We start from the raw sequence: 14,956 nt of genomic DNA, 5'->3' as shown, positions 1-14,956 counted from the left end.
AGTCCCCTGGGTCCTAAAGCCTTCTCCATTACATTTGGAACTTACATCCGGTTCCGGTTCAAGCACAGATTAATAGAACTACGTTTTACTAGCGGACCGAAAGTGCTACTGACGGGAATGTACAGCATCTTGAGCTGAATTAAGACTTCAGAAGTCATTCGTCATGTCGAATGACCAGCGGATGAACTCTCAGGTTGGTAATAAATGTATTACATGTATAAGAACAAGCATCATGTTAACAAATGATAGCCGTAAGGTAACTTTTATGCTTATTGTAGCTGTTAGCTAAAAACGCTAATTTAGCGTAGTTTGCCCTGGATTCAGCTTTGACAACAAATATGATCGACTGTTCCTAGTAGAATTCCAAAGTTGTCATCTTGGACCCTCTCAGAGTACCCCCTCTGTATGCTTGCAGAGACCCCTACAGTAGGGAAACATGCAAAACAGTGTCCAAACCTTTGTATTTTAGCTTTATTTATGTCTTACACAGCATCCCAACTCTTTAGCTAACTTAATAACTTTAGCTAACGTGAATAGTTAGTCTAATTCATTAGTGCAGCATTACTGGATCACCTCTGTTTGAAGTGATATAATATGATATACAACTATCACTGAAACAGCAAACTTTGTAAATAAGCAAACAACACTTCTCATTCTCTAAACGTTTGGCCACAGCTGTAGATTACACTATCAGTGCTTGTTCACTCTTGACACTCATTACATTTCAAAATTTACTTTGTGCATTTACAGGTAAACAATATCTAATATTTTATCTAAATGAATGCTTTGTCTTTGAAAAGGGTGAAGAGCCTGAGGCCGGTGACAGTCCAGTTCTACTCCAAGTACACCCTTACAGTGGCTCACAGGACAAGGCCACATTCCTGTCCTGCCAGAAGAGAAGAGAAACTTCAGAGTCTTCATACAGTTCAACCACACCTGTCATATTCCATATGACAGGGGCCTCAAACTCCAGTCTTCAAGGGCCAGTGTCATGCAACTTTTCCATGCCCTCGAGGACTGGAGTTTGAGGCCCCTGTCATATGGAATATGACAGGTGTGGTTGAACTGTATGAAGACTCTGAAGTTTCATGCAGTTTTCTACCGCACAGTTACAGCATGTCTGACTGCCTGTTCAGCATATGCAAAAATATATGATGAGTTTAAGCATGTGATGACTAAGGCCTTCCATTATGGTGTTTGTCATCACATGTCACAGACATCTGGATGATCATTTGGAATAAACTAAAAACTTGTTACTTCATCTTTTATCTTTATTATTATTATTGTTCTTATTTTACATTTTTCATTGTTAGGCATTGGGTTTATTTTTAGTAGTCCTTTCCAACTTCTTTCCCCTCTTCCATGTTACTGTGTCAGCTTGTCAGCATCTATTTGGGTTTGGAAGTGGAACAGAAAGTAAGGAAATCCAAAGTGCCATTAAAACCAGGAGAGGTTCTTATATTTCAGAAGGAGGGATTAATTCAAAAGAAATGACCTCAATGCCATATTTTATTTAGGAACCCTAGAGAGCACTTTGCAAAATAACACATTCTTATAATTTCACCCTCAGATGAGCCAAGCTACAACTGTCAGGGAAGGTGATGTAGGTACAGAGCATATGAGAGTGGTTAAGTTAATGTCTCTTGTCTAGATGAAGGCACAAAAGGGATCAATAGCAAGGCGTAGACATTCAGTATCTTCAGTCTTCAGTGGACACTCCATTTCTGGCACAAAACACCTGTAAAAGATGGTCGATTTAGGAGGTGACCCGACAACTTCAGCCTGTGAAATATAGTAATGGAGCAGTATGCTTTAAAAAACAAAATCTAATTAAGCATGCACTCAGTACCCTAAGAATTATTATGGTAGTTAAACACAGTGATAGTTGTATATCACATTATATCACTTCAAACAGAGGTGATCCAGTAATGTTACACTAATGAATTAGACTAACTATTCACTTTAGCTAAAGTTATTAAGTTAGCCAAAGAGTTGTGATGCTGTGTAAGACATAAATAAAGCTAAAATACAAAGGTTTGGACACTGTTTTGCATGTTTCCCTACTGTAGCATACAAGCATACAGAGGGGGGTACTCTGAGAGGGTCCAAGATGACAACTTTGGAATTCTACTAGGAACAGTCGATCATATTTGTTTGTCAAAGCTGAATTCAGGGCAAACTACGCTAAATTAGCGTTTTTAGCTAACAGCTACAATAAGCATAAAAGTTACCTTACGGCTATCATTTGTTAACATGACGCTTGTTCTTATACATGTAATACATTTATTACCAACCTGAGAGTTTATCCGCTGGTCATTCGACATGACGAATGACTTCTGAAGTCTTAATTCAGCTCAAGATGCTGAACATTCCCGTCAGTAGCACTTTCGGTCCGCTAGTAAAACGTAGTTCTATTAATCTGCGCTTGAACCGGAACCGGATGTAAGTTCCAAAAACTGAATTTTGGAACTGAAATTGAATTGTAGAACTGAAACTGAATGGTGAGAAGTGAAACTGAAATTATTCAAGAGCTGAATTTTTAAAGGATAAAATGCAGTTTCAAAGCAAATCAATTCATTTTCAAAATATAAAATTACATTTCAATTTAGTGATGATCATTTTCAAACCATAAATTCAATTTCAAATTAGACTAATTCAAATTCAGTTTTCAAAAGCATTTATTCAAGTTACAATTCAGATTCAATCTGAGCAATTCAAATTTAACTTATTCAAATTCAGTTTCTGATGGCACAGATTTCTGCCCATAATATGTCCCAAACTATTTGATGATTTCCGGGTTTAAACCGTTTGTGATGCATTTTTAAGCGTTGTGACTCTGCTGTCTCTCCAAACAGTCCATCAAATAAAACATCAGTGAGGAGGTCTGATGATAATCTGGTGACAGTAATTAAAACGTTTATTTTAAAAACTAAGTACTATTTTAATTTTCATGAAGGTTTAAAACATTTTCACACAACAGCTGCTCATTAAAGTTAACTAAAGTTCATTTAAGTATCTTTATAAATATTATTTTTATTTTATTATTATTTAAAAATTATTTGTTCAATATATGAAGAGCCACATGTCGTAACTAACGAGTAGTTACACCCGGATATGAAGTTCACTGTTTTTCTGGCGTTATTGCTTAATTAACAGCGCAATGAGGTGACTTTTGTTGTGACGTGTATAAATAAAATAAAATAGAATTCAATTGAACTGAATTGAGATGCAAATTAAATCATTATTACTTCATAATATCAGATATGTATGTAAAGTGCGAGTACACTACACATACCATCATGAACTAATTTTGGTATCACTGCTGAATGATCAATAAGAAGCTGCAAAGATATGGGAAGTAAAACTTTCTGTAACAATTTTAAGCTTTAAAAAATCTATAAAAATAATATAAACAAAGAAGAAGCATCGATATGCTTCAATCAATTCATATAATCTGTAATCAAAAATTGAAATGCAAAAGAGAACAACTCACTTCAGAGGTCATGCTGCGTAACAAAAGCAAAACAGATTAAAAAGAATATGTATTTTGTTTAACAATGAAAACAAAATAAAAATATAGTTAAATTAAAACCTATAATGCGTTCAAACCATCAATCATGAAAACTGAATTAAACTAAACTGAAGGATAAACAGACAAAGAGGGAGCTGAGTGTAAAAGCGAAGCTCTCAATTTACCGGTCGATCTACGTCCCTACCCTCACCTATGGCCACGAGCTGTGGGTAGTGACCGAAAGAACGAGATCGCGGATACAAGCGGCAGAAATGAGCTTCCTCCGAAGGGTGGCTGGCCTCTCCCTTAGAGATAGGGTGAGAAGTTCGGCCATCCGGGAGGGGCTCAGAGTAGAGCCGCTGCTGCTCCACATCGAAAGGAGCCAGCTGAGGTGGTTCGGGCATCTGACAAGAATGCCCCCTGGGCGGCTCCTGGGTGAGGTGTTCCAGGCATGTCCCACCGGGAGGAGGCCCCGGGGCAGACCCAGGACACGCTGGAGAGATTATATCTCTCGGCTGGCCTGGGAAGGCCTTGGTGTTCCCCCGGATAAGCTGGAGGAGGTGGCTGGGGAGAGGGAGGTCTGGGCCTCTTTGCTTAGGCTGCTGCCCCCGCGACCTGGCCTCGGATAAAGCGGATGAAGATGGATGGATGGATGGATGGATGGATGGATGGATGAAGGATAAACAACAGTTTTAAAACTTTCTGTGAATAATCAGGTTCAAACTAGAATTTGAAGTTTTGAAGAAAAGAGGATCAGAAAAATGACATTAAAGACTGAATATCTATTCATAAATCTATTTTGTGTTTTTTGAAGGGACAGCAGGATTATTACAGGATGTCCTTAATGTGCTGTAGTTTTTCTTATTGTGTTATTTAAAAGATAACCAGATTTATAAGTCTGTGTTCCTGAGATCTCACAACATTAACTGTTTCTTACAGTGACCCACTCGCTGAAGTATTTCTACACTGCGTCCTCTCAAGTCCCAAACTTCCCAGAGTTTGTGGTTGTTGGGATGGTTGATGATGTTCAGGTTGATTATTATGACAGCAACACGGAGAAAGCTGTGCCCAAACAGGACTGGTTTGCCAGCAACATAGATCAGCAGTACTGGGAGAGTCAGACTGCAAAAAGGAGGGCTGACCAGCAGTGGTTCAAAGCCAACATTGAGATTGCAAAGCAGCGCTTCAACCAAACTGGAGGTTTGTTCATGTTTCATTTTTACTGATATTTGCTGTTAATGTTTTCAGTGTGTTTTGTTTACAGTAGTAAACAGGTTTGCACACATTAAATGTTTCATTCAGATTACAGATTAAAATTATTAACATAATAATACGTAATAAATGTAGAACTACAGTCTGGGAAACTTTCATTTAATCCAAACAGCTTTAATGATCATGTTTGTATGAACTGCCATAATTTAACTGTTTAGTTGATCAAAATAATCAAATAATAAAGATAAATTCATGATATTTGAAGTTTTCGGTTTATATTTAGGATTTTTTACCTCTGAAACCTTGATGGTTGTTTTTGCTGCAATTTCTTAATAATCGATTATTCAGAAAATAATCTCCAGAGAATCAGCAGGATCTAAATAATCAGTCTGAAGTGTGTTTGTTTTACAATTATTGTGAACCAATATTTGACTTTTAATAAAAACAATCCTGGACTGAAACTCTCCTTCAGTGGAAGCTTCTAGAAAGACCTCAGGACAGTCCGGTGTGTAGTTTTCCCGCAGTTATACGATTTTTGTTAGAACGATAGGAGGCTGCAGAGTTTCAGAGGATGGAAACTTAAACCCAGGATCAGGATCTGAGTCTGCTGCTCAGGATCCATCTTAGTGTGTTTGTCTGTTCCTGCAGCTCACAGGAAGTCGCTCCGTGTCTCAGTTCAGACGACCCTCACAAATAATCACATGTTGTAATAAATTATAGAAAAAGAAAATATGTCAGACACCATCAACAGCATCTTAGGATGAAATACTTTATCATCTAGCTGAGATGTTAAATGTGCTGTGATGGCACAGTTTTGACAGCAGTTTTTCCAGATTCCATTAAACACATAATAATAATAATAATAATAATAATAATAATAATAATAATAATGTTATATTTAATACAAAACAGTAGAATCAAGCAGGGTTGACTTTGTAACAGGCTGAAAGTAGAGACAGCTCAATGACCCGTTCACTGTCCACGGCCTCTTTATGAATGAATTTAACTAAATGCATGAAAATAAAACATTCAGCCCGTTTTCATGAGGAAATGTTTTCAGGATTATCTTTCATTAGCAGAGGTTCCATAAATGAATCGGTGACAAACTCAAAGCTACTCTGTGGAAAATAAATAAATATTTAACTTTTAGTTTCACTTCAATAGGACAACAGTTTGGTGAGAAGTAGATAGACCAAAAATAAGAAACACAAACTAACAGACAGACGTTTAACAGCTAACAGTTTCTCTAAATTTTACACTGATTTTTATTTATTCTTTATTTATTTAAAAATAAGACAGTAAATATGAGTTTCAGTCTATGTTTAATATTTTTGGTCCCAGATTTAAAATTTAATGTTTGTTTTTTTTTACTAATAAACAACAACCTGAAAATATAATCAAGGAAAGTAAAGTGTTAAAATGTCTCACTTTTCCCATAAACTGGCTGAAGGTTGATTATTAAGGTGGTGTCGTTAAATCAGGACGCCGTAAAATTTAGCAAGAAATTTCCAGAAAGCGGAGGAAAATAACAGCGTTCTGGGCGGATCACTGAGCTGCTTTTTCCAGCGCTCAGTGACTAGTGATGTAATATTCAGGGTGGTATCAACAATACTGATCCGATACTGATACTTTGTACAAAAACTTAACGTGTTATTGTATTTCAAATTATAGCTTCATAATGATCACAGGACATCAGACTACTTGTTCTTATTGTTTAGTTATGAAGAATTGTCATATAGTTGTGAGTTAATTGACGCCATTTGAACACGTATATCTTGTCATTTAACATGTATATACTTGCCTGGACTTTCAACAAAAACATCAAAGGAGTAAAGACAACACCAGCTCATCCCACATTCACTTTGTTGCCGCCTATAAGGAGGTGTTTTTGCGAGATTTCCATGGACATTCACAGCGTCCTGATTTATTGATTAGCAATTATATAGTAATATAATAATAGTAATATAATTTATTAACCAAACAGGCTGGAAAAGTGTGGTGTGTAACTCCACATGTTCATATAAAGAAAATACCTGTGATGATGCACCGAGGCGTTTCTGTTGGCTTTGAGAGCAGCGATGTTATAAAAGCAGGAATGACTCCTCGTGTCGCTCTCACCTGTAGACTGTCGGCTCTCATCACAGCATCAGTGGCGCTCAGGTTCCTACTGAAAGACACCCACAGATCTCTGTGCTACACATCCAATAATATCATTAATGTGAATGTTTTAATATTTTTAGTGCAAAATCTGATCTGGTCACAGCGCTGAAAAACACCAAAGTGTCCCAGCATGGAGTCAAATTCAAAGTCGGAGTTATTGTTTCAGTCCTCTGCTCTTAGTAAATGTAATAAAAATGACAACATGGTTGTAAAATCTTAGAGGAACCTTTTTCACCTTTTTGTCAGGTCACAGCACAAGAAATTAACTGATTTATCAAAAATTATTTCTTGCATAGTCAACAATGATGACATGAAGCATTTGCTGGAGCCTGAAATGCTGTAAGTAGAACTCCAGATTAGATTAATGTCACATGATCATATTAAACAGAGACACCTCTAGAAAAACCTCAGGACAGTCTGGTGTTTAGTTTCTCACAGGAAGGATTTTTTAGGACTGATGACGGCTGCAGAGTTTCAGAGGATGTAAATTTAAATCAGAGGAGGAGCCAGACATTTGAAACACCCGGGGCTTAGCCCTAAAGGGTAGTGTGCATGTGGGATTTTTTTTTTGTTTTGAGGGGGGGGGGTGTAGAAATGACTGAAAGATTAATAGGCTCTGTTTTGAGTTTTGTTCAAAAAAGAATGACTTCATATAGGGAAATATATATATCACACATGCAGGACACCTTAAACTAGTTTTTTAATTAAGCAGCAAGACAGAACGAAGTCGGGGCTGTATCAAGACACAGGGACTAAACCCCAATTCAACCAGACCCAGAACTGATCCAGAATTAAAACAGGACTACAACAGTTCAAAATCAGGACTACTGAGGACTTAACCAAGACATAACCACAATCAGAACTAGATGATAGTAGCACTAAAAATCATCATAGACCTGCACTACACTTATTTATTTAATTCTACCAAAGTACAATATTTAGATTGAGAAAAGTTTATATAATTATTTAGCTTTGTTGTGCAAACAAGCCTGCATAACTTAATAAATATAGAATTTGAAAAATAGCAAACCTAAAAAGAAACACTAGGTACGAGATACATGAGGACCTATGATACAGTGATACTTTTAGTAAGCAACCATTTGACTAACATGTGTGTCTCACCTGCTCTTGTTCATCTCTGTTCTGTCCTCATTCTCCATCTCAATCTCTGCTCCTCTCTCTCCCTCTTTGTGCTGACAATCATCAAATATACAGTTGAAACCAGATATTTACATACTCTTCAGATCAAAACACAAACACTTTTTTAATTGTAACATCAAATCAGACTAAATGTTTATTTTTTTAGATTGATAAATATAAAAACATATTTGTTAACTTTAAGAGTAAAGAGAGAAACTGTCTGTGTTTTTTAATTGCAAATGGCACCAAATTGTATTCATACTGAGCCACACTTATGGAGCTCCACGATTCTTTTCCTGGTGTTTTGGTTGACATCTCTTGATGTTCCCATGTCAAAGAAACAGGCTCTGTGTTTTGCCTTATATGCATCCACAGCTGTGCCACCAATTTACTCACATGGACTCTACTAACCTATCAGAAGCTTCTTCAGCTCAGAATGGAATGTCTGGAGTTTTCTTATTAATTAACAATAAACTTAGTGTACATGTACTCCTTAATATGATGAAAGTGATAAAAAAATAGACAGCTCTGTCTCTCTTTATTCTGACATTTAACTAATTCAAAATATATTTCAATATTTATCTAAAACAAAAGTTTACTCTAAATTGATGTTGTACAGTAAAAATGTTTTATGTTTTCTCCCTAAAGTGTAAATATCTGGTTACAAATGTGAATATCCTGCTGTGTACTGAAATCCCTCTTGTTTTGCATAGAAATATACTGAACAACATACAAAGCATAATATATAAAATAACATTTACCTGAGTTTTTTCTTTGAAAGAAGCCTCTAATGTCCATTCTTATATTTCAGTACATAACTGAAACCGATTTAGTCGGGGAGGGTAAGAACTGAAAATATGAAATAAACACACGTAAGCTAAGACTCTCTAAAAAAATAGCATTTGTTCGGCTTTTCATTTCGCCATTTGTTGATTCACTTGAAGAGCAAGTAAAATAATATTGGTCAAGTGATCAGTTTCATATCAATCTTTCGTGATGCACCGTCATATTTACATTATTTGTACGGTACGAATGATTTGCTTTGGTACCTGCTCAAACTTAAGCTCTCCTTAGTATGGCTGGCTCCGTCTCTCCAACAGCGCACTCACGGGCAGCAGCTCCCCCCGCCCCCTCGCTCAGTCGCTTAGTGCCTGAGCTCGGATCATACCAATATCAGGGGGGATTCACGCACAGTCGTAAATTCCCACAGTGTGCACTATGTGCTTCGAATATTGTGTGTACTTTTTGTTTTATACAGTTGTCAGCCAGACATCTAACTATGAAAAAATTACACTCCAAAATACCCCGGGCTTCTGACAAAACAACCCGGGCTTAAGCCCCGTAAGCCACCCCCACGCTCCGCCCCTGATTTAAATCCAGAATCAGGATCTGTGTCGGCTGCTGAGGATCCATCTTAGTGTGTTTGTCTGATCCTGCAGCTCACAGGAAGTTTCTCCACCTACAGCAGCATAGATAAACTGTGCAGTGATATCTCTGCAGGCAGGACGTAGATGTGCTAACGGGAGAAAATGAATTCTGTTTTTTTCCCAGTGTCTTTTTCTAAAATCTACATTGTTAATGATGACTGGTTTTAAAAATCTTCCAATGAGACAAAAACAGCCATAAATGTAGATCCTCTATATGTTGATCACGTCTCTGTGTCAGTATAAGACTTTAGTGCAGCCTCTCTCTGGTTCACTGCAGTCTTTGTCTCTGTTTTTCTCTCAGGTGTTCACATTTACCAGCAGATGTGCGGCTGTGAATGGGATGAAGAAACAGGTGAAGTGAATGGATATCACCAAGAAGGTTATGATGGAGAGGACTTCATAAGCTTTGACCTGAAGACAGCGACATGGGTCGCTCCAAAACAACAGGCTGTCATGACACAGATGAAGTGGGGAAATAACAGAGCTATAATGGCTCTGTATAAGTATTACCTCACCCAGATTTGTCCTGAGTCACTGAAGAAGTATGTGAACTATGGGAGGAGCTCTCTGATGAAAACAGGTAAAATCTACGACCAGAATTAGATTGTTAACCAAAAGTTATATGTCTCAGTTTATTACTTAATATGATATTAAATTAACCTTTTCATGCATGAATTATGAAAACCTCAATCAGGGCTTTTTTTTCTTGAGTATTTTTATTCATCATAAGGCATGAAAAAAAGATTTTTCAAGTACTTTTCATTTTTAAAGAGTATTTTTACATGTCCACTTAGTTGTACAACAAACATTTTGACTTATGAATTTGACAATATATATATATATATATATATATATATATTTTTTTTTTTTTAAAATATTTTATAACAGTATAACAATTTATGTAACAACTATAACAACTGTAACCCTGCCTATGGAGTGACACATCAGTGTTCAATGTAGTGGTTTATGTGCAAGTTTACCATCATCACTGACACAAATACAAGAAAACAGCCTTTGAATAGTTGTCCACTGTAGTGACCCCTAATGTGAAAGGGTTAAAATAATTGCACTTTGCGTGGCCTTTTGACACATTTTTTAAATTTAATATAATTTTATAAACTACATCACATCAAAAGAAATTGGTATGGTTTTAATAATAATAGTAATGGGCGACCGTGGCTCAGGGGGTTGGGAATCGCATCTGTAACCAGAAGGTCGCCGGTTCGATCCCTGGGCTCTCTGTCCTGGTCGTTGTGTCCTTGGGCAAGACACTTTACCCTACTTGCCTACTGGTGTTGGCCAGAGGGGCCGATGGCGCGATATGGCAGCCTCGCTTCTGTCAGTCTGCCCCAGGGCAGCTGTGGCTACAACTGTAGCTGCTTCCATCAGTGTGTGAATGCGAGAGTGAATGAATAGTGGCATTGTAAAGCGCTTTGGGTGCCTTGAAAAGCGCTATATAAATCCAATCCATTAATAATAATAATAATAATCTTGTTGGTCATCATAGCAGATCATCTTCCACAGTTTTAGCTCTGATATACTCATTTCTAATCCTTCTCACTCCTTATGATAATTTTAATATCATCAGTTCTGTCTCCTGTATTTGTCTCAGTGCCACCATCCTCAGATATTAAATCACAGCAGGTCTCACTGCCATCTTGTAAACCTTCCTTTCCACTCTTGCTCGTCTCCATCCACTCCACCTTGTCCGCGCTCTTTTCTTCACGTCTCGTCTGCACTATGCACCCCTCCAGCTCAAATACAAGTAATAGTAATAATACAGAAAGAATGAACTGTTTGTCTTTACTCCACAGTTGTCCCCAAAGTGTCTCTCCTCCAGAAGTCTTCCTCCTCTCCAGTCACCTGCCACACTACAGGTTTCTATCCTAACAGAGCCGAGATGGTCTGGAAAAAAGATGGAGTGGAGCTTCATGAGGGTGTGAACAAAGGAGAGATTCTCACCAACAATGACGGGACCTTCCAGATGAGTGTTGACCTGGATCTCTCATCAGTCAAACCTGAAGACTGGCACAGATACAGATGTGTGTTTCAGCTCTCTGGTGTGAACGAGGACATCGCCACCAAACTGGACAAAGCAGTGATCAAGACCAATGAAGGTGAGTCTGGAATCAGGATCAGATGAGTGATAAACATGGGAAACACACACTTGAATTACTGCAATAGCCCTGTGGTTCATGTTGGATGAGAAAGTTTGTTTGCTTTGATATTCTTTCTGTCAGCTTCTGTCAGAATAATTTTAAGACCTAAATCAGTTTAGACCAAGTTGTGTTTTTCCACCACATTTTTTCCTTGCTGAACATTGATGAATATAAAACATGTTCATGTGTGGCCGCTGATTATCTGACTAATGGACAGTTTTAGAAGATTAAATAGTAAATTGGGGAAAATGTATATTTTGAAACATATGTTCAAATTTTTTGGCAATGTATTGAAATTTAATTTAATGGCAGAACTTTTATTGTTGGAATGAAAACAAACATTAGTGAGACAAACATGTAGTGACCATAAACGAAGCTCTTGTACATGATTGTTATCTGATTGGAAACTTTTTGTTCTCACATTTTGTTTGTTCTGTGATCCACAGGAAATTCCTTCTCCCTGATCATCCCTGTTGTTGTTGCTGTGGTCGTTCTTGCTGCCATCGCTGTGATCGCATTCATTATTTACAAAAAGAGGACAGGTGAGAAACAAACTTCCTGGATGTTTCTTGTATAATGCAAACAACAATGATGACATAGTGCAAACAATAATAATGATAGTAAGAGTAATATGACTTAATTGAAGTCATTATTAACAGTTTTCAAAAGAAAACAAACAATGCACACAGGATTAAACAGGTAACAACCAAAAGCAGTGTAAGCTGAGTCTTCAGATTAATATTAAAGTATTTTAACACTTTCTCTGCCAGCAGGATGATCAGACTCTTTCAAATCCTCAATATATTACAACAATATTCATTAATCATGCTCGTTGTGTTTCATAACTTGCCCCTTCATTTCTCTGCGCTTGTAGATTTTTGTCCAGTTACTTCACTTTTTCTTCTTGTCTGTTATTTACTTTTTCTGCATCATTTTTCTTTCTGTCTTTGTGTTTTGTTTGTTTTTTGTTTTTGTTTTGTTTTTTTACACCTGAGCTACAGTTTGTGTCAGGGAACAAAATAACCACCAACTCAGTTATTGAAACCCAAACATTGTTTCTCTTTTCTTAACCATCAACTCTGCCAAACAAACACATCCTAAGGTACACCTTTACCTGCATTAGAAATGTGTACGTTCTCTACCTTCAGTCGCTTTACTTATAAATTTAACATGAGCACATTTTGTGGGAAAAGTCAGAATATATCTATAAATACATTAGTGAGTAAGCCCAGTGTCTATGTTTTTAATTTTACACATTAAATTAATGCTTTTGTCCAGATTACAAAATGAAAACATGAAATTATGTTTGATGCCTTGTACAATACATGAAAAAAATTGTGTTAACATTTACAACAAATTATTAACATGATGTATTTTTTCTTTTTTATTTCAGGCAAACGTTCCCCATCTCGTAAGTTAAAATTTGTCACTTTTCTCTAATCTCTTGTCTACACTAAATTAAAAAGGGTTTCTGTACTTTAATCTAAACAGTCTTTCAGGGCTGTTTCCTGTTGTGTTTGATTGTTGTAAAAGTGACAGATGAGAGCAGGATGTGGACTAACATTGTGTTTCTGACCTACAGCTGCAGAGAACCGTGAAGTCAAGGAGCAAATGCTTCCTCAAGCCTAAACCACAAACAGCTCTGCACACAGTGAGTTACTTCATATTTGTGTCTCATGTTTTAGCTTTCTTTTAAAACTTATGTAAAATAGTGGATGTAGTAAAATCTCCTTTTTAAATATATCCAAAAAAAAGTGCTTTAGTATAACTAAATCATATGAAGAGAAAGATGCTTTCAAAAGAACGTTTCATGAAATGATTTAACAAAATGAAAACAAATGTGTTAATTCCATTCAGAAACATATGAAGTAAATACTCGATTGAATCAGAATTTTAGATCTTAATGAAACTGTAAATATGTTATTTGTGGATTTGATTTATCCTAACATTTATTTTATTTCTTTATGTCTACAGAGAACATGAGAGAAGACGTGTCTGCTCGTTCTTCTCCATAAACTGGAATTCATTGAATTCGTTGATTCGTTGATTGTTCACAGACTTTAGATCTGTTAAAAAGATCTAAAGTCTAAAATATAGTTGCAGATGCTTATTAGTCAAGATTTAATGGAAAGGAGTTTGAAAATGAGTTGGCAAATGTTTAACATATACATCATAATGGTGGCATTAAATTATTCTGAAGATCTAACAAAGATGTGACCACCTGGAGAGACGTAAAACACAATAAAAACAATATGAAACAATGGAAGCATCACAGCAGTCTCAATACAGTCATAATTAAACCTTTGTATGTTCATCTTCACTCAAACATATATTAGTTTAGTGTTTCTGGTTTTCTTGTAAATTATTGAATCACTCATGAATGCTGAGATTCCCTCACTCTCAGTGATAAAGGAATCATAATAATATATTTCTAAATCTTGTACGTTTACTTAAAATTTGATTTAAAAGACAAACTTGTGTTGAATTCCAGGAGACCTTAAAAGATTTTACTTTATATCTGATTTATTTCTTAATTAATAAAGATTATGTTTATTCTCTGTTGTTTGATTTAAGTATTTAAGTTTTGAGTGTTTTTGATTTTAGAGTTTAGTGCAAGTTGAGATTCTGGAGGGTTGTGTGGGTTATGTTTTTAACACATTGGTGGGTTTGTCTCTGTTTATATATCAGTAAAACTGCATTGCTCTTTCTCTCCTTTTTGTACTTTTGCTTTTCAATAAAGTCCCAAATAATCCAAATTTCTGTGACTTTTTTAAAAAATAAAATGTACACTTGGCTAAAGTTTCATGAATCCAGCCCAAATATTAATGGATTAGCTACAATTTAACTCGTGATAGTAGCTCAGTAAGCTTAGGTGTAATGATGCCAGCTCCAGTCCATTAAGTGTCCTTGTGACAAAAGTATTGTGTGTGTGTTGTATTGTGGTTCGATGTTTGCTTTTGTGGATGTTTATTTTTTTCATTTGGTTTACCAACACTAGACTTGACAATTTGCATATGATGAAGTAACTGACCTCACAGCCCATTGTTCCTTCAGTGGGCTGGTTTCAGCTATTGTGCAAATGCACTGTTTATAGGAAACCTGCAGTCAGCTGAGACTGAAGAAGTCACCTGGATGAGTGACGAAATGTTTCTCCCACTGAAAACTACGTCCAGATGAACAGAATCAACCTTCACACTTTATAGACTTGTGCTATTCCAGAATGGTCGCCTGAATCAGAGTATAAAAGGAAGCCAGCTGCTTTTAGAGGGCTTGGGTTCTTTGGCGTGTGTTGGCACGTAAACTCATACTTTATTTAATAAAGACTACCAGTTGATGGCAAAATTTAA

The 14,956-nt window shown here is 36.5% G+C and overlaps 1 protein-coding gene across 3 annotated transcripts in view; it reads left to right on the top strand.

Annotated features, from left to right (window-relative positions):
* Positions 1–14,956, top strand: part of LOC146682554 (class I histocompatibility antigen, F10 alpha chain-like) — a 39,315-nt gene extending 24,359 nt beyond the window's left edge. For all 3 annotated transcript variants that reach the window (XM_085446226.1, XM_085446225.1, XM_085446224.1), the window contains 7 exons: positions 4,451–4,711; positions 9,752–10,030; positions 11,265–11,567; positions 12,056–12,151; positions 13,003–13,020; positions 13,192–13,260; positions 13,584–14,956. In XM_085446226.1, the coding sequence (XP_085302352.1) occupies positions 4,451–4,711; positions 9,752–10,030; positions 11,265–11,567; positions 12,056–12,151; positions 13,003–13,020; positions 13,192–13,238 (1,004 nt within the window). In that variant the 3' untranslated portion in view covers positions 13,239–13,260; positions 13,584–14,956. The remainder of the gene's footprint in view (positions 1–4,450; positions 4,712–9,751; positions 10,031–11,264; positions 11,568–12,055; positions 12,152–13,002; positions 13,021–13,191; positions 13,261–13,583) is intronic.

This window comes from Copadichromis virginalis, linkage group LG22, assembly GCF_057382275.1.
Source record: "Copadichromis virginalis isolate Kocher_CV1m ecotype Utaka linkage group LG22, C_Virginalis_male_GT1.1, whole genome shotgun sequence".
Lineage (NCBI taxonomy): Eukaryota > Metazoa > Chordata > Actinopteri > Cichliformes > Cichlidae > Copadichromis > Copadichromis virginalis.
The sequence above is the reverse complement of the archived record's forward strand: the minus strand, read 5'-3'. Positions and strand labels throughout refer to the sequence as shown.